This window comes from Bos taurus, chromosome 28 (assembly GCF_002263795.3).
Source record: "Bos taurus isolate L1 Dominette 01449 registration number 42190680 breed Hereford chromosome 28, ARS-UCD2.0, whole genome shotgun sequence".
Taxonomy (NCBI): domain Eukaryota; kingdom Metazoa; phylum Chordata; class Mammalia; order Artiodactyla; family Bovidae; genus Bos; species Bos taurus.
Genome location: NC_037355.1, coordinates 44,196,164 through 44,217,144, shown reverse-complemented (window position 1 = coordinate 44,217,144; position 20,981 = coordinate 44,196,164). Strand labels below are relative to the sequence as shown.

At 37.1% G+C, this 20,981-nt stretch overlaps 1 protein-coding gene across 9 annotated transcripts in view; it reads right to left on the bottom strand.

The window, feature by feature from the left end:
- Positions 1–4,083: 4,083 nt before the first annotated feature.
- The window catches only part of ZFAND4 (zinc finger AN1-type containing 4), a 52,031-nt gene continuing 35,133 nt past the window's right edge, over positions 4,084–20,981 (bottom strand). For 7 of the 9 annotated variants that reach the window (XM_003588003.6, XM_059882725.1, XM_005226637.5 and 4 more), the window contains 5 exons: positions 18,437–18,584; positions 12,376–13,548; positions 11,672–11,726; positions 5,991–6,108; positions 4,084–5,004 (listed from right to left, as the gene is read on the bottom strand). In XM_003588003.6, coding sequence (XP_003588051.2) covers positions 4,869–5,004; positions 5,991–6,108; positions 11,672–11,726; positions 12,376–13,548; positions 18,437–18,584 — 1,630 coding nt within the window. In that variant the 3' untranslated portion in view covers positions 4,084–4,868. Of the gene's footprint in view, positions 5,005–5,990; positions 6,109–11,671; positions 11,727–12,375; positions 13,549–18,436; positions 18,585–20,981 lie in introns of those variants that run through there. The other 2 variants (XM_015461080.3, XM_015461082.3) reach the window with 2 other exon arrangements.

The window sequence follows — 20,981 nt, the reverse complement described above, 5'->3', positions numbered from 1 at the left end:
ATTCTAGCAACCCTGGATTATGGGAAAAAAAATATCATACTATTTGTGTCTTCAATAATATTTCTATAAATTTAATACTTTAACTTATTTGTTGCCTTTTAATGTAAAATCAACCTAAAAGCAAAGCAGAAAAGACTATATAATCACTTAAAGTTGATTTAACGAGGGTTAATATGCAATGCTTGGGAACAAGGATAGATAGATGGACAGGAAGGGAATTCCTGCCTTCACGGACTTGGCATCTTGTGCAATTCAAAGGATAGCACAAGTGTCAAAATAATACCATGGTATATTCCATGAAGCAGAAGTACTAATGTAAGAGAGAAAGGGTACTGACTTAAAGATCAGGGAAGCCTTCCTTCAGAAAGTAATGATGGAGCTGGCATCTGACAAAATAGAGTAGGTGTTAATGGGCAAACAAGCTAGGAAAACTAAAAGTTAGTGTGGGCAAATCCCAGAAAACGTGGATAAGACAGTACAGCGTGAGGCTGGAGAAGCAGATGGAAGCCGGAATACAGAGGCCTTACTAGTAAGAAGGGTTGGGATTTGAGTCTTTGTAAAAGAACACAAGTCACTGATACATTTTGACGTTGATGTGCTTAATTTTTTTGGTTCTGTAAGAACAGTACGTTTAAGAATATAAAATGGGTCATGAAGGGCATAGAACTAAATTCGAGGAGCTTGGTCAGGAAACTATTGCAATAGCTCAGGTGAAAGCTATGGTAACATGGACTAGGGTAATTGCAGAGGAGTCAGTGAATTTGAAATACTTTCCTGGTGGCTCAGATGGTAAAGAATCTACCTGCAATATAGAAGATATGGGTTCTATCCCTGGGTCAGGAAGATCCCCGGAGGAGGAAATGGCTACCCACTCCAGTATTCTTGCCTGGACAATTCCATGGACAGAAGAAACTGGCAGGCTATAGTCCATGGGGTTGCAGAGAGTCAGACAAGACTGAGGGACTAACATTTTCACTTTTTTCAATGTAACTCAGCTGACTGCTGCTGCTGCTAAGTCGCTTCAGTTGTGTCCGACTCTGTGCGACCCCAGAGACGGCAGCCTACCAGGTTCCCCCGTCCCTGGGATTCTCCAGGCAAGAACCCTGGAGTGGGTTGCCATTTCCTTCTCCAATGCATGAAAGTGGAAAGTGAAAGTAGGAAGTCACTTAGTCGTGTCCGACTCTCAGCGACCCCTTGGACTGCAGCCTACCAGGCTCCTCCATCCATGGGATTTTCCAGGCAAGAGTACTGGAGTGGGGTGCCATTGCCTTCTCCAAACTCGGCTGACTACTGTGGGCTAAATATGTGTCTCCTCCAAATTCCTATGTTGAAGCCCTAAACCCAATGAGGATGTATTAGGTTTAGGATGAGTAAGGAAGTAATTAAGATTAATGAGGTCATAAGAGTGAAACTCTGACCCCATGGTATTGTCTTTTTTTTATTTACTGATTTGCATTCGATGGGTCTTAGTTGTGGCACACAGACTGACTCTTAATTGTGGCTCACAGGCTTAGCTGCTCCGGAGATGTGGGATCTCAGTTCCCTGAAGAGGGATCAAACAGTGTCCCATGCACTGTAAGGCAGATTCTTAACCACTGGCCCACCAGGGAAGTCATGCTATTAATGTATGTCTTCATGAGAAGAGACGTCAGAGTTCCATGTGTACACACTAAGGAAAGGCCATGTCAGAAAGCAGCTCTCCGAAAGGCAGCGAGAGAGGGCTCACCAGAGGCCCCCCGTGCTGGACCGTGACCTGGACTTCTAGCCTCCAGAACTGTGAGAAAGCTCATTTCTGTGGTTTAAGCCACACAGCCTGTGGTGTTCTGTTATGGCAGTACAAGCACTAGACTAAGGCACTGAAAAACTGGGAAGTGAAAGTCTAAAATGTATTATCATGCTAAATTCCTTGCCTGTAATAATGTGGTATCAAAAAATAATGTCTATTTACCTTGGCTAGTGTTATGATGGTAACTACCAAAAAAATAAAATTAGAAATCATTACGAGATTGGGGAGGTATTTGGTGAAATCTTTACTTTCATTTTTCATCCTTTTATAGTTTCCCTAAAACTATGTAATTTACTTTCATCACTTTGAAAGGTTAACATAATTTTCAAAGAAAAGTGAAAACATACCTTTTTTCCTAAATTCCAGCCACTCACATCTGTTTTTACAATTTTTGCTGTATGTAACCTTATCAGTTTTCAATCAACTTTCTTAACCTATATAAATTTATTTTCTACTTGTTACTTAGAGTTACATTTTTCTTCTGATACACATTAAAAATATATAATTATTCTTAAAATGTTCACCTGTGTACTACTTAAAATCATCTCATGTTCCAGGAGTGGTACAGGGGTCATAATTTGGAAAACACTGCTAAATATAAGACTGAATTATCTGTCATAATGGTATAAAACCATATTATTAAATATGTATCAAAAAACTAACTCCTGTCTTTTTCATAATTAAATACCTCCATAAGTCACAACACTTACAAAATTTTAAAACATCCTAGTATGTAAAATTCCCATATTAGAATGACTAAAATTCACTAAACTTAACTATGTGAAATATTTGCAAGTTAAAAGTTAAAAATTTTCAGACATTTTTAGTGCTGCTAAAACCAAATGCTTACTGTTTTTAAAAATCCAGAAGCTAGATTTTATTAGTTATATAAAACAGTATAAATGCATTTATTTTTATCATGGTTAAACTGTCCAATACAACAGCGCCTATGTGTAAGGCATTCTATTTACTAGCAATGCAAGGATAGATCTAAGGTCTCTAGAAACTATGATCACTTCCTCATAAGAATTTAAGACATTAAGAAATGCTTCCCAATAATGATATAATATCTTGAATTAAACTGGTTTATTTCTCAGTGACTTAGAAATTAGTAAAAAGACTCAACTTTGACCAAAATCTTTGGTAAACTTAAAGCAAGAGTGATTTCCACAATGCATGGTCTTGGTTTAAAAAGCATAGTGCACTAAGCATATATCAAATGTGTCCTAAGCATTCATTTTTATCTATAGAATAAAACGTTTTGCTCCATGTTTCAGCAGCCTATCCACATAACAGAGTTCTTAAGATTTTAAATATCTAAAGCACAGGTGGTCTTGATAAAGGGAAAAAAGTGAACTACGCGACACAGAAATATTTTTCACTAGCCTATACAGATAGCCCCCCTTAAAAAGCATGCTATTAACCCTTACTAGCAGAGGGAAGTAGAGGGCTTCCCAGCTGGCACAGTGGTAAAAAATCTTCCTGCCAGTGCAGGAGACATAAGAGATGCTGCTTCAATCCCTGGGTCAGGAAGATCCCCTGGAGTAGGAAATGGCAACCCAGTCTAGTATTTTTGCCTGGAAAAAGTCTCATATACAGAGGAGCCTGGTGGACTACAGTCCATGTGGCTGCAAAGAATTGGACACGACTGAGCACAAGAATGGAGAAGGCGATGGCACCCCACTCCAGTACTCTTGCCTGGAAAATCCCATGGACGGAGGAGCCTGGTAGGCTGTAGTCCATGGGGTCGCTAAGAGTCGGACACGACTGAGCGACTTCACTTTCACTTTTCACTTTCATGCATTGGAGAAGGAAATGGCAACCCACTCCAGTGTTCTTGCCTGGAGAACCCCAGGGACGGGGGAGCCTGGTGGGCTGCTGTCTCTGGGGTTGCACAGAGTCAGACACGACTGACGTGACTTAGCAGCAGCAGCAGAGCACAAGAAATAGAGGAAAGATAACAGGACTCCCCATTTTGCTCACTTCTGTATTAGCCTCTGGCACCCACACATGTCCCACCCGGGCTGGACCAGAGTTGCAGAGTCCACGTGGGTTGCCTGTTAGCTATTTGCCAGGGTTCAGCATCAGATTCAACTAAGCTTCCATAAGGCATGCGGCCTCCTCAAAGCTTGAATGCTGTATTAGCTACATCTGGGGAGCAGGATCCTTATACTGTAAAAGAATTCTTTTATACTGATAGTCATTTTTTCCAAGCAGAATAAATTACTGATTTATTTAAATGGTTTTATTTTTTAAGTATTTATAAGAGAAAATTATTGTAAATAATCAAATCAAAATCATAATGAAATTGAATATTTATTTGAATTTTTCCTGGTAATAGCACTCAACATAAGAAAAACAAACCAAGCTCTGAGATTTTGTTTTCAATATACTCACTTTTCAAAAGGTGAAAAGTTGGGTTCTCTATTTAATGGCAACAAGTGGGACTACCATTCAAAAAACAGTATTTTAAGAGAGATATACTATGATTAACATGATGTGTTTTATATTGTAGAATGGATACATACCAAATGCCAATCTGAATACAGAAGAAATACATGTGTTAAAACCACACTGGAAAACCAAATGTTCTTTTTTATAAAAAGCTTGACATAAAAAGGAACTTGCCAGTAAATTCAATGAACTTTCACGTATGGGTTTTTTTTAAATCCCCACCCACACCACCCCCACAAAAAAACTGTAGATTTGAGTAGAGCCATTATATGACAGCTCATTTCTGTACAACATGGAAGCTGGCTACGCAGTCAGTGTCAGCTTCCTAAAGTGCATCTTTTGAAGACTTGTTTAGTAAAATTGCAATATCAAATACTTAACACAAGACATGTAATAACAGAGCTACATCATTATGAAGTTTTTAAAACTACTTTTTAAACTTTTTGATTCACCAAAGAATAAAGGTGTCAAATACAGTAGCTTTCTCATTCTACAACAGTATACATAATAAGCTTTTGTTATTTGGCAAGTCTTTTGGAGTCGAACAAAAATAATGCAGTCTAAACAATATTTCTTCTGTCACTGTAATACGACTCCTTGTGCAGAACAGTTAGGCGCAGAGCAAGAGTTAGATTTTTGGAAGCTTTGGTGCATTAACCACAGGATTTGCCTCCTGTAAGTATCTCCTCCCTGCACTCTTGTAATCATAGGTACAGCTGTGAGTTTCTGCATAGCGATGAGATGCACAGAAGTTGTTTCCACATCTAAAGCACAAAAAAAGTTTATGTGAATAGCCACATTTCTGTAAGAGCCTCCTCTCTTTGGGAGATCAAAGCTTGACTTCAGGTAGTCCAACAGGAGCCTTTCGGTTCTCTTTAGCAATTTCAGAATTGACATTTCCCTTATACTTATAAACAAGCACAGGCACCACCCCCCCCCAAAAAAAAGAACAAGTTAATTGTCCCTGAATGTCAAAGTGTATAATAAAGAATCTCCTCTGAAGTGAAAGAGGATGTAGACCTTTATGAAGCAGTAAAGCTGCGAGAGCCAATAGATACGTGCACCGCCTTCTTTCATATCTGGCAAGCCTGGGCAAACCGTGGATTTCTGAGAAATTCAGTCTTATAAGAAAATCAAATTATGTAAAACCTAACTATGCCATGGAAGGATTTTAAAGTATTTCAGCAATAAGGTAAGCTGTTTCTATTTGAACAGAATACACTCTAAAAAGCAGCAGCTTTACTTAATGCCTGGCCTCAACCTAAGGGCAGACACCATCCTTGGAGCATATTAATCAATACTACTAAATAGTTATTGGTAGAAAAACTCATTATTTTTGTAAACATATTATTCATCTCTTTTGAAACAAAAGTGTACCATATAATTAACAGTACATTAACATTAAATTTAGTCCTTTTTATTCAATTTAAAATAGAATCTTGGAAGAGGCTTTCTCCCAAGCTACATTCAAAGAAAAACCAAGACTATCTATCATAAGACAAAGAGAACACACTCTTCAATTGGTTTATATATCCTACTTTAAAGGGCAGGAGAGGATCTCAGGAGTTTGGAAATGCGTAAGCTATCTATCTGCTATTTATTCAGCCAATAAGGAGTTCAGCTGAGGAGTGCTATTTGAACATCATCTAAATGATATTATGAAGCGGCAATTTAAAGAATATTTTCTATTGTATCCCTAAGCTGGGTCACCACAAAGCAAGCATCTCAACTTTTCAGCTAGCCAACCTGCCTGCATTCGTAGCTAGTAGCCAGTCCAGTTTTCTTTCCACAGAGAAAACAATGCTTTGTTGTTTTCTTCTTTGTTTGAATAGGGGCTTTCACAGGCGGGAGGTGATGACTACATTCTCCTGTTCAGAGAAAGGACACCTTGATTAACACAGAAATAAAATTCTAAATGTGAAATACTAAGAAACAAAACATTAAACACATCCTGTCACAGCAAACCTCTCAGCCATAAATATCAATTTGTGCTTTTTTATATCTAAAATTATTTACAGAGTCTGTAATAAAGATGAACTAGAACTGTTATTTCTCTTAAGACATGGTAATTTCTACTGACTAAGACATTTTTATACATATCAATACCTTTCTGATTATTTCTGAAGGCAATACGTATATTTAAAGTACACTACACTCTGACAGAGAATCAAGAAAAATGTCTGGCTCAAAATCGTATTTATGAAGCTTCTGAGGAACAACATACGTATTAAAATCACCCTGTTCTTTCACGCCAAGCAGGAGCACGAGAATGTCATGAAACTGAGCTCTTGGTGCTAATTATACCACAGAAACTAAATGCATCGAGCCATCAGCAAATTATTTAACTTTAAAGCTTCAATTTGTTCATTTTTAAGATAACAGGACATGTATTTTTCTCCCTAAGTTTCTAAGTGTTCAAAGGTCAACTCAGTTCTCACAATAAAAAGCATTCTGAATTTTTAAAATATTATAATTATATAAAATACGGTATTATCAATAGTGACTTGTAGGGTGCACTGTTCAATTTCACAGTACTACAACCGTTCCAAAATATATTTACTAAACTCTGGGCTATAGCAACAGGTTGACTTTTTATCTTAAATGTAAGAGCACATCTGCTATTATATGAGAAAGGATTAAATCAGTTTAATACTAAGTGAAATGCTTTTAAAACTGAGCAAAACTCCAAGAAACCCCACTGACGAGCAGAGAGACTCAATGTCGTCATCCAAAGCTGTTACATAAAAGTACAAGTGCCCAGTGCTTGGTGGCCCCAAAGGCCAAGGAGGAAAAGGCAAACAAAGCAAACACAAAGGGAAGGCGTGTCGGTGGAAATGGCGCCCACTCTCTACCAAAACAGCTTTGGGAGGCCTGGCTTAATGCTATGTAGCAGCTGAAAGTAATCCTTCAAGGGTTCAAAACGTTGAATTACATTTAATTGGCAGCATGCCTTTTGCCACAATCCGGGTTGGGTTCTGTATATACAAGCAGAATAAAATGAATGCTTTATGACTAGTCTAAAATACACTCCCAGATCTTGCCCAAAACTGGGGGGAAAAAACTGCCCCAAACTGGAAACTAACTTATGACTCCTAATGGTGGTCAGGTAGCAACTCAAGCTAATAAGCACTTTCTTCTTCAAGGGCACTTAAGAGTTATCAAGAACATTTCACCAAGGTGATGGGATGCTTTCCTCTTCTTAAATAATGAAAATAAGACAGGCATTTGCACAGGATGCAGAGGAAAGGCGCATACTGCCAGATACCCTCTGACGTCCATCTAATTGCAATTATCTCTGGAATTCAGGCTTAGGATATTGTTCCTTAAACAGAAGTTAAAAAAAAAACCTGTTGACAAAAATTTAGTTCAGCGTAGTCATTATTTTCATGTCTTTCTTTCCTTGGGGTACTTAAGTTTCCCAACCCTTTTTCATTCACAAACTCCTGTGAATGTGCAGAAGCAGAGCACACAGTAGTGACCAGCGTGAGGGGGCACAGAAACAGAACTGCAGTCTTCTCCTGTGACAGTGGTTTCCATTTACCCTTCTCCCCACTACAGAAAAAAACAAGTACTAGTCACATACTCTCTGCTGGGAACCAGCCCAAATAGGCAAGTTCCCTCCTACAAAGAGGAAAAATTCAAACTCCATGGGCTGACATTCAAGGACTTGTGTGTCCAATATGCCTTTATAACTTTCCAGGGCCATTTTCTATCACGTGCCACATCATCCCCACCCTGAATGACACACCAGATCCATTTACAAGTGCCACCTCCTCTTCTAAAACGCTCAGGAACTTTGTCAACTTAGTAACATTCTACTTATCCAGTAAGAAGATATCACTAATCATTAACTCTTCTCTGAAGCCTTCTCTCAAATATGTAATGAACATATATGAAAACAGAAAAAGTCAATAAAATAATGCTGATGTGAAAAGTTGCTTTTCAGAATGAGAATAAAGATATTTGGATTAAGGCACTTGTTTGGTACTTCCTACTTTAATATTTGGTCTAACACAATTATCTATAAAAATTCACCCAAAAGAAAAGTCAGGCAATAAAGTAATAAGGCAGTGTTTGTGATACAAGTTTGGTAGTCATCTGCCTAAAAATGATAACTAAAATGATGAGGATGGGTATGATTTCCAAGGAAGACCTTACAGTGAAAAGCAAAGAGAACCAATGGAAAAACTTAAGTCAATTAAACAAAACTTATGCCAGAATTTTCACAAACTCTTCTAAGTAATTGAGAATGATACTGTTATTACTGTATGGCAGGAAGGAAATGGCAAAAAGTTACACAGCTCTAGTTTGGGGAATCATAAACTGCAGGTAGCAGTTGATGACTTGACCTAAATGAAATCAATCAAGAGTATATATCTGGGGACAAGCAGAGGGGCTGGTAAAACAAGTTCAAAAGAAACCTGAAGTTTAAAAAAAAAAAAAAACAGAAACAAAAACAAAAAGCTACAAAAATGTAACAGCCCAGAATAAAAAAAGAAAGGAAAGAGAAAAACTCTTCTAAGAAGGGCCATAACAATCAAGATATGTGTACAGAATCATCCACTGGATTGAAAATTATGAAGATCTTTTCAGCAACAGCAGTTTCAGAAGAAAGCACTGTAGCTTGAATCAGAGTTTAGGGAGCTGGAACAAGTACAATTCAAACTCCCAAGAGCTGAGCTGTGGATCAGCACAAGACAGATTTAAATAGACGTCAGAAGAAAACTGCCATCTACTTATGGCTTTCCAGGTGGCGCTAGTGGTAAAGAACCTTCTGCCAATGCAGGATATGTAAGAGATGCAGGTTTGATCCCTGGGTTGGGAAGATCCCCTAGAGAAGGGTATGGCAACCCACGCCAGTATTTTTGCCTGGAGAATCCCATAGACAGAGGAGCCTGGCAGGCAACAGTCCATGGGGTCGCAAAGAGTTGGACACAACTGAAGCAATTTAGCACACATGCTCAAAGGAAAATAATTATAATATTAAAAGTAGATACACATTAATCAAAAACAGCATGGCACTGGCATACAGACAGACATACACATCAATGGAACACAACAGAGAACTCTGAAATAAACTCTCACATATATAATGAAATGATTTTTGACAAGGTACTAATAAGACCATTTGATGGGGAAAAGGACAGGTTTTTTTTTTTTTTTTTTTAATGAATATAGCCTCAAAACCTGGATGAAAAATTTGTGACCCCATGGACTGTAGTCCATGGAATTCTCCAGGCCAGAATACTGGAGTGGGTAGCCTTTCCCTTCTCCAGGGAATCTTCCCAACCCAGGGATCAAACCCAGGTCTCCCACATTGCAGGCGGATTCTTTACCAGCTGAGCCACAAGGGAAGCCCAAGAATACTGGGGTGGGAAGTCTATCCCTTCTCCAGCAGATCTCCCTGACCCAGGAATCGAACTGGGCTCTCCTGCACTGCAGGCAGATTCTTTACCAACTGAGCTATCAGGGAAGCCCCGAAAACTGGATATCCACATGGAAAAGAATGAAGTTGGACCCTTACATTACACCATATATAAAAATTAATTCAAACGTATTAAAGACCTAATGTAAGACCTAAAACTACACAACTTCTAGAAGAAAACGTAAAGGAAAAGCTTCATTAACGGTGGATTTGGTAACAATTTATTGAACACAATACTCGGCACAGGCAACAAAGAAAAAAAAGAGACAAATTGAACTTTATGAAAATTAAAAACTGTTGAGCATCAAGACATCATCAACAGAGTAAAAAGGTGACCTATAGATGGGAGAAATATTTGCAAATCATACATAAGGAATTAATATCCAGAATATATGGCGACAAGAAAACCAAGACACAAATTCAAAAATGGGCAAGGTGTTTTTTTTTATTTCCTGCCTCCAGGGCAAGGAATTTGAACACACATTTCTCCAAAGATCTCCAAATAGCACATTAAGAGGTACTCAACATAACTAGTCATCAGGGAAATGCTAATCTAAATCACAGTAAGATACCACCTCATATCTGCTAGGATGCCCACTATCAGACAAAACATAAAATAACAAGTATGGTGAGAAAGTAGAGAAACTGGAAACCTGCACACTGCCGCTGGGAATGTGGCACAGCACAGCTACTATGGAAACAGATGCAGCAACTCCTAAAAAACTGAGACCAGAACTGCCACATGCTCCGGGAATGCCACTGCTGGATATGCACTCAAAGAGCTGCAATCAGAGTCTCAAAGAGATACTTGTACAGTGTCTGTAGCAGCATTGTTCACAGTAGCTAAAATGTAGAAGTGACACAAGTGTCCATCCATAGACGCACAGATAAGCAAGAGACTGTATATACACACAATGGAATGTTATTCCGCTTAAAAAGTATGGGGATTTGGACACATGCTACAACATAGGTGAATCCTGGGAACATTATGCTACATAAAGTAAGCCAGGCACAAAAAGACAAATACTGAGTGATTTCACTTATGTGAGGTACCGAGAGTAGTTAAAATTATAGACAGAAAACAGAACGGTGGTTGCCAGGGTCTGGGGAGACAGAGTAATGAGGAGTTAAAGTTTAATGGGCACAGAGTTTCCATTTTGATGAAATGAGTTCTGGAGATACATGGTGATACTGGTTGGCTAAAAATGTGAATGTACTTAACACCATTCAATTGTACACTTAAAAATGGTTAGGATAGTAAATTTTATTACAATAAAAAAAAGTAGATATATTACAACTTTAGAACCTTGGGCTTTATACAGTAGTGGAAACAAACCTTAGTTATCTCTTTAAAGACATGAAACGCACATGACAACCCTAATACTAAGGTAGCCTTTAGAAGCTGGGGCTACAAACGCGGTGCACATGTGCTAGTCTCCATCCCTAGCCTGGGCACCAGGACACAAAAGGTGAAGTGATGGCTTCTTCACAAGTGTTTGGCCAGTATGCCTTTAAGACACCACTGGTAGAAGGAATGCTAATAAGGAAAGTGCTAGTCAAAGAGACCAGCCCTTTCTTTTATCCAGAAATAACCAGTTCATCAAGTGGAGCTCTTACTGTCCTTGATATTGGACCATGAGTTTAAGAAACACCTTTCTAGGGTATTTTCTCAAAACTCATCCTGCACCCCACATGGCTCTAGAGTGGCCAGGACTAGATAAATTGTGAAATTCATGTTAATTTTTCATTCATCTTATCTTTTCACATAGACCATATCCTTTTCCAGACAATAGAGACCTCAACCTCAATTTCTGTTTCAGTCTTCAAATATGCCCTACGGTCAGTTCTCTCAATCGTTTCTTCAGTGGAACAAAGTCTAAGGAAGTTTGCTCTGTATACACCACAGAGAATGTTCTTCTCAGTACTCTCTGAAAATTCACATTCATAGTACGCATAATGCTATGATTATTAACCTTATATTGTTTTCAAAATTATCTGTAGCTTACCTACTCTTTTCCCTGATGTTGTATTATTTCCATTCATTCCAAAACCACGGGCAGACTACAATTAAAACACAAAACATCTATACAGGTGAGTTAATGGAAAACAGAGGAGATCACCTAACATGAAATAATTATATTTTATGACGAAAATGTTGATGAACTTTCACTTTAAATTATTTAATCTGTTTTTAAGTAAATTAACCTGGTACCTGGCTGTCACATCCATCAATACCGTACTTATTCTTTACCTTCAAGAGAGCCACAGCTGTCTACGGCCATATGACTCTCAATGTGCCTGACCCTGTCTGCGCCTGGAAGCTAGGCAAGGTCAGGCCTGGTTAATACTTGGATGGAAGAGAGTGAAATTTGATGGCTCAAATAAAATTTCTTATTAGGGAAAAACATTAATTAAAATATTTAGCATTTTAAAATATATGATAAAGTGTTTAAAATTAAAATAATCTTAAGGTACTATAAAAATAGTTTATATTAAATTACTTTCAAATTATAATTCTAAATTTAGAACTAAAACATTATTTAAAATTCAACTGTCAAAAATTTTTCTATAAACTAGACAGACATTTTAAGAGGAAGTTATGAAAAGAATTCAACCTTGGACCTCTTTATTTAACATGTAAACAAAAAACAAAGTACCCTGAGTCACTACAAGGATAACTAGCAGAACACATTGAAAGGCAAATACTTACTAAAAAAAATTCTGTAGTTTCTAACTGAGGAGAACTTCTCCTCAGGCTTTCTTCCTGAAAATGCTGGAGGTTTGCAGACAGCCCAACTCCAGAGGCCCGCAGCCTGCCTGCCCCACGTGCACTCTGTAAGCTGTCTCTGCTTGCGCTCCGGGCCAGCGAAGCAAGAAAACCTATATTATTTACAAAACCAACAGGCTCTTTGGATGCCCTGTTAGCCATTTCTGTGATATCCCGAGCCTCAACTTTAGAAATAATATCAGATCTTTTCCCAGTTGAATCAACTTTAACAGCTCGAAAGCGAGTAGTCCTAGAGAAAGACGAATCACATGTATTTCGAACATCCAATGACCGAAGCAGGTTTTGTGAAGCAGAAGACTGGAGGCTCCCAGACTCAAAACATTTGGACTGTCTCTGTGGTTTCGCCAGAGAATTATGGAGTGACGTTGGTGCAGAACAGCGAAGAGGTGATAAGAGTCTATTCTTGTGAGGACTTAATTCACGGCGGCTGAGAACTGAAGCCTCTACCGATTCACCATTCCACACTTTTGCAGCGTGTTTCAGATGCTGCTCTTTAGCTTTCGACCCTTTATCACCATTAATGAGACAGGGTTCTGGGTTCACCTTGCGCATGCCTCCTACGCCACTGCTCTGTTCGCCAGCATTCCCTTCTGTAATGGAAGCAGATGAACCCACTTCAGGTGGAAGTGACTCTTCAGTGACACACTCTTCTGAAGTTGGAAATAAAACAGCGTCATCCTCGTTAGATGACAGACTTCCCGGAAAGTGCTTTGTCCTCCGAGGCAGGGACGATCCAAGGTGGAGCACAGCATCAGCAAGCTCTTTGTCGGTTTCAAACTCCATGTGAGGCATCTGAGATGGTAGTCTGAAGCCACTACTGGAGTGAGACAGTGCGTAACTCTCCCAGTTCTCACCTTCCTTAAGAAGATCACTAGTGATCGATGATACGGGTCTATCAGCAGCGGGCAGAGCTGCCAAACTGGAAACTGCACTGCTGGCCAAGTCAGGGAGACGTGTGCTCCCAGGAGAAGGTAAACAAGACTGCCCGATGTGGGGGAGAGCTCTTAACACCCTATGGCGGGCAGGTGCTGTGGAACCACTGCAAGGTCGAGGAGCTACGGGCGGACGAGGTTTTACCTTGACAGCTTTCTTAGGCTAAAAGAAAGGAATGAATACATAATTCTTTACACAATCATTTTCTCCACGCAATAACAAAAATTATCAAAGAAAAGGTTACTTACATATTGGCAATTGGATTACCTCAATCTAAAATATTTAAAAAGATTAAAATCTTAAGCTTATGATTGAGAAGAATTTTGCTATCTTTCCTCATTGAGTATAATTTCCAACAATGTTAAAGAAAACCAATTTTCTTTTTCATCACTATTGACTGTCAGTTTTGTTGAGAAGAAAATTGATTATATTAGATATAACACAGCTGACCTATTTCAGATCCCCAACAACTTTTCCTAGTAAGATGAGTCAAGTGTTTGGATAGGTAGCTACTGAAGAAGAGAGTTAATACATGACCTAAACTGCTATCCTTGAAAACGCCTGCTTGCAAGTCTGGCCCTTGGCTGGCTTCTAGAAACTTGTATTTCAAGAAGGTTCCTGCTACCTTAACTTGTAAGAGACACTCACTGTGCCTAATTTGTTTGTGCAAGCAATATGGTTTATGCTGAACATTGACTTTTCTTCTGGGAGTCTGGAATTTTGGTACATGCTAGGCAGAGGGTGCCTTCATTAAGAGCTCCGAATGAAATCCCTGGGCACAAAGTCTTTAACGAGCTTCCCTAGTAGACAACATTCCACATGTGCTGATCAAACTCACTGACAAAGTAAGTATATACATTTTATGAGACTTCATTGGGAAACTTTGTACCTGATTTCCTCTATATTTCACCCACCACGCACCTTTTCCCTTTGCTGATTTTGCTTTGTACCCCTTTGCTAAAATAAATCTTAACCATGAGTAAAACGATATGCTAGTCCTGTGAGCCCTTCAAGCAAACCCAACCATCAAATCTAGGAGTGGTCTAGGGGTTCCCAATATAGTTGATTTTAATAGAAGTGTCACAGCAATTCATGATGTATGGTTAAAGCTGAAAATTAAAAATATGAAGCCTTAGCACTTATCTTTAAGATATGGACTGATATGAGCATGACAAAGAATGGAATACCTGATGAAATACCAAAACTCCCAACCTAGAAATATAAGAATATGTAGATAATGTAATATCCAGCCAAAAATGTTTGACTTGCATCTAATCATGATGAAACAATAAGATAAATTCAAATTGAGGATATTCTACAAAACTAACCAACACTTCAAAACTATTTGACATGAATGTTTAAAAAAAGGCTAAGAAATAATTCTGCATAAAAAAGCAGACCAAGAAAACATTACAACTAAATACAGCACATGATTCTTGATTAGATCTCAAACTGAAGAGAGAACAAAAAATCAAAATAAAACAAAATGCTAGCAAATACATTATTGAGAAATGAAGAAATATGAATATAGATTATATAATGTGTATCAGTGATAAATTATGTGTATGATAACTGTATTGCAGTTATATAGGAGAAGACTCTATTCTTAGGAGTTATATACTGAATATTTAGGGGGAACTAACTCCCAAATGAATCAGGTAAAAAAAACAGAGAAAGCAAATGTGGAAAAAATGTTAACTGTTGAATCTAGGTAAAATGTCCATGGATGTTCACAGGTATAACATTTCTGAAGGACTGAACATTTTTCAAAATAAAAAAAGGCAAAGTAAGGGTTCAGACAAAGACTGAGATATTTAATTGCCAAAAGTCATAAATGGAAAAAAAAAGGGCACTAGAAGATTCAGACAGAAGGAAAATAATCTTTAAAGGAAGCAAGTAATTGCAGGAAAGAATAAAGAGCAACAGAAAAGGTAAATATGTGGATAAATATAAATAATATTGGCAATATAAAACAACTTGAGGTGTTCAAAATATATGTAAATTAAAATGCATGACAAAAACGACACAAAAGATGTTCCTAAGTGTAACTGGAGTTAGTGTTCTAAGATTCTAGCATTAAAAGAAAAGGGATAAAAATCATTTTTATTATACTATAGTCAAGAATGTACAAATAATCTCTAGAGCAACCATTTGAAAAAACTACTAATAACAAAGTAACAGGATAAAAACTGAAAAACAAAAAGTAGATTAAAGAAAGGAAGAAAGAGAGGAAAAAGAAACATAAAACAGGTGTTTAAATAGAAAACAAACAGTAAGATGATAAAAATTCACATGTATTGGTAATTATATTAAATGTTACAGAATGAAAAGCTTGTCAGTTTGAATAAAAAAATAATAAAAAAATCCATCATCCATTGATTATAAGCAAAATTCTTAAATGTAGAAACATAGGAGTAAAAGTAATAAAATGGAAAGGATATACGATAGAAATATAAATCAAAAGAAAGCTAGCTTAGCTATACTAATATTAGACAAAATAGCTTTTAAGACAAGTGCATTACAAGACAAACATTTTTATAATAATAAATAACAGTATTTATAATACTAACTACAAGGAAGATACCATAATTCCTTGGATATCATACAAATCTGTCCTATATCATCTGACCTAGTTTGACAGTTTCAAAATATATAAAGCAAAAATAAACATACTAAAAGAAGAGACACACAAATTCACAACCAAAGGAGAGATTTCTAATAAATTTCTCTCAATAACTGATGGAAAACAGACACACACACAAATCAGAAAGGCTCCAGAAGATCGAACACAAATAACACTTATCTAACTGATATATGCAGACCACCACACACACACACACACACACACAGAGTATCAGACTACAGTCTTTCCAAATGGCATTTACCAATATGCTTAGTCACGAATCAATCCTCAACTTATTTCAAAGGTCTGAAATCATTTAGAGTATGTTCTCTGACTACAGTGATATTAAACTACAAATCAATAAAAAAGATATATAATATTCTACATATTTGTAAACTAAGGAGTTCAGAGCCATGAGTCACATGGATCTAAAGATTAAATATAATTCCTATCAAAAAATCCCAATGGATTTTTTTTTTTTTGCAAAAATAGAATAATCCATCCTAAAATTCGCAAGTGACCACAAGGAACTCCAAAGAGTCAAAATAATCTTGACAAAGAACAAAGTTGCAGGTCTCACATTTCCTGATTTCAAAACCTACTGCAAAGCTCAGTAAATCAGAAAAGTGTGGTACTGGCATAAAGACAGACATACTGGCCAATAGAACAGAATCAAGAGCCCAGAGGTTCTCTATAAATCCATTCCTAGCTACATGCCCCAAAGAAAAGAGTGCATGTGTCCACCAAAGACGTGTATAAAAGAATGCTCAAAGCAGCTTTGTTGACGAAAGCCAAAAATGTCAAAAGGAGAAAGAATAAACGAAGTACAGGCATATCTCGTTTTATTGCACTTTGTAGACATTGCTTTTTTACAAGTTGAAGGTTTGCTGCAACCCTGCATTGAGCAAGTCTATATTGATGCCATTTTTCCAACAGCATTTGCTCACTTTGCATCTCTGGGTCACATTTTGGTAATTCTTGTAGTATTTCAGGCTTTTTCATTATTATTATTATATTTCTTATGGTGATCTGTGATCAGTGATCTTTGATGTTACTACTACAACTCACTGAAGGCTCAGATGATGGCTAGCATTTTTCAGCAATAAGTATTTTCAATTAAGGTATTTACATTGTTTTTAGATATAATGCTATTGTACACTTAACAGACTATAGTATAGTGTAAATATAAATTTTATATGCACTGGGAAACCAAGAAATTCGTGTGACTCACTTTATTGTGATATTCGCTTTATTGTGGCGGTCTGGAACCGAATCTGCAATATCTCCGAGGTATGCCTGTATAGTCATACAATGGATTAGTGCACAGCAGTAAAAGAGAATGAGCCGATACATGCAACAAACGGATGAATTGCAAAAGTATTATGTTGACCAAAAGAAACCAGACCAAAAAAAGGAAGTATATTACATACGATATCATTTGTACCAAGTTCAAGAACAGTAAAAACTAATTTGTGGCGACACATGTAAGAACAGTAGTTATTCTGGGAGCAGGGAAAGGGAGGCACTGACTGGGAAAGGCTGTAAGAAAACGTGGAGAGAAAAACAGGTCCTATTTTAATTTGAGTTGTACCTACATGACTGTATATAAATGTAAAAATTCATCAAGCTATATTAAAGACTTGTGAATTTTATTTTATGTACATAGTACATTTCAATAAAGAAAAAGTTACTAACAGAGTGAAAAGCAAAGTTATAGAGTAGTGCTATACATATGACAAAGAACTAATATACAGAATATATAAAAATCTCCAAAAAAATCAGTAAGCAAAATGAACACAATCCAATTTTTTAAATGGGCAAAAAAACTGAATACACATTTTACAAAAAAGGATATCCAAATACCCAATAAATATATGAAAGGTGCTCAACTTCATTAATCAGAGAAATGAAAATTAAAACTATAATGTAATGCCACTACACACCAATGAGAATGACAAAAATAAAACAGAAGAACCATATCAAATACTGGTAAGAACCCATGAAAACTGTAACTCGCATTCACTACTGGAGAGAATTCATTCAATTATTTTGGAAAACTGACAATATCTAGGATAGCTAAACATTCCTTACCAACCCCAGACAGACCTATCCCTAATAAGTAAATATTAACAGCATTTTAAAAAGTAACTTGCAAAATTAAGGTTAGACTCTCTTTTACTATCCTTCTTAGTTCTAGAATCATGAAATTTTTTAAAGCCATGAGTTATTTTGAGTGCAATATTATCACATTAAATACACTGCTGGCTGAAAAAAATTAATTCTTTACGGTTAATATTTCAATCAATGAGGTCAGAAACTTGAGATGAATAACATTTTATATAAATGTTTTTCCCAACGATTACCAACAGACCTCAATGCTGCGAGCCCTGCAAAGATAAACTGAAGAAAGACCTGGCCCAGCTTCACCTTTTTGCTGAGATTCATGTTCTCCATCTTAGCCTTCAGCAGCTTCATCTTATTCATAGTTATTGAATTTTCAATTATCTGTTGCCCAGAAGGAGAAGGCTCTATTTCCTCATCTTCATCAGCATACAAACTATACACAGAACCACTACTGCAAAGAAAATGATAATTGCTATTGAAATGCACCTGATACCTGCCCAATGACTAAACATATTTAAGTACAATACAAAGCTATAGATGATACTAATGATAAAATAAGTTCATTTTCTCAATGGAAGTTCAAGGCAAATGTACTTCAAAAATGTATTTCTTATGAGAAAAAATAAATGAGGATAAATACTATAATTTAACTTTATCAAAAATCTAGTATAACTGAGCTTTTCTTTAAAGTCAATATACCATAAGCGAAGATCTTTTGTTTGGAAACGGAACCACTCAGAATAGCACAGATTTTACAATGAAAAGACACACTGTGGTCACGTCATGACAAATTATTACAAATGTAAGACACTCCAATTACTGATCAATTACAATAACATCTATTCACACCTTATTATTTGGAATCCCTTCTGACTACATAATGCCATGGTATAAGGGTACTACCACACTGCCCCGCTATTATATGTCTATCTTTCCCTCTTACTCCTCTCTATGTGAGCAAGTTGAAAGCAGGTATTAATACTGGGCTTTTTCCATCTTCCCAGTCTTAGCACCTGGCACAATGCCTGGCACATATTTAATAAATGTTTGCTAGATTTATTAAACATTTAATAAATGTTTGCTAGAACACAAATAATTGTAATTTCATTCAACTTTTTCAATAAGGGGAAAACTTAAATGGCTACATAATCTCAGTGTATTTGAAGAATGACTGAAATTTTAAATAGAGCATAGCAAGACTTTATATTAGTCACTGTGTCCAGTGTACTACAGGAGAACTAAAGTATGCATGCTAAAGCAGTATGAGAATTAATAAGATTCCTGTTCTACATGATTGCTAAGAAATGGAAACAATCTAAGACAACCCTAGCAAGGCATATTCCCTACCACTTCTGAAGGACTATTACCATCACGCAAAGATGAAGCTGGGAGTGGATGTGTCCCTTCCTAAAATTCACGTTTAGGGAACCAAATGTGAAACTGGTGACGTTTTGAAACCATGGGTCAGTTACACTACACAGCAGCAATGGCGTCAGGAGGAGTAACGGTGGGAACGGGCCTCCACGATCAATTCAGTCCCTCTGCCTGGTCTGTGACCATCATTTCCACCTAAATACAAGACACGTCTAGTATAAAATGAAAACTGGCACAATGACAGAAGACCAAGTTAGCACTGCTGCTCGCTACTCAACGCCTAATCGCCAGGCACTTTCCACATAATATTTCTAATCCTCACAGAATTTACATGAAATGATATTACACCCCATTTTATAAATGAGGAGCCTGCAGCTGAGAGAAGTTAGATGATTCTGTTCAGTCATGAGTAAAATCAGAACGCGTAAACGATGCATCTAAGACTCAAGTCCTTCCTCTCTCTGGCTCCAAAGCCGGTGCTTTACCCTGCTTCCTGCTGTCCCCAGGCACCAAGCAACAGCCCTTACTGCGCCATGCTTATCCAAACAAGAGACAGAGCTCAGGGGCGTGACGGCTCTCGTCGGAGGCCAGCTACACCTGAAAACGAGGGCTGAGTGAAGATTTCTGCCAGTTCTCCCTTGGAGTTGGAAGGAATGACTCAAGATATTCTATTCTTGCTCATCTTATAATACTTTAACTTCAACTACTTCTCATTATATCTCATGGCATTTTAAACTTATCCATATTGAACGCTGAAAGAGGTTTCTGACTCAGTCTTCCTGTAATAAAACGCTGGCCCTTTACCGTTTTCCCACAGAGACTAATGTGTTTCTGTGTTTCTGTGTGTGTGTGAATACACATACATACACACGTGAGAAACACTTCATGGGATGCATTGTAGCAGGTAAAAAACACTTTTAAGTTCACCTGATTTTTTAAAGCACCACCTTATTGTGTTTTCTCTCGCAGCGCACAGATTCATGATTCACTGAGAAGCCAATCTCAAGTTTTTTCTAAATGGAAAAATGTAACTAGGATAACACATTAATTTATCAACTTAATCCAAGAATATCCTTCTTTATATTTAAATGCTGTAAATATTTTCTTGAATGCTATATTTAACTTTTTCTAAATCTTTTAATCTAATAATATGATTAAAAAATAAGAGATGTGCAAATGCAATATTTATTTCAACAAGAATACTGTTCATCCTGAAGCCAAGTCCTCATGCGACTTTCACAGATAAGTTAGAATTTAATTAACTTTTGCAATGCTTCCTTTTATTTCTTCCCACTTAAAAAAGCGGTAAGGTGGAAAGATTTGAGATTAATAGTGATGACTGATACTAGATGTTGCATCAAATCAAATAATTCTATTTCTTTTTTAGAGCAAGAATTGGCAAACTGAGACCAAGATCAAACTTAGTCCACCACTTATTTCTTATTGACCCATGAGCTAAGAATAGTCTTTATAA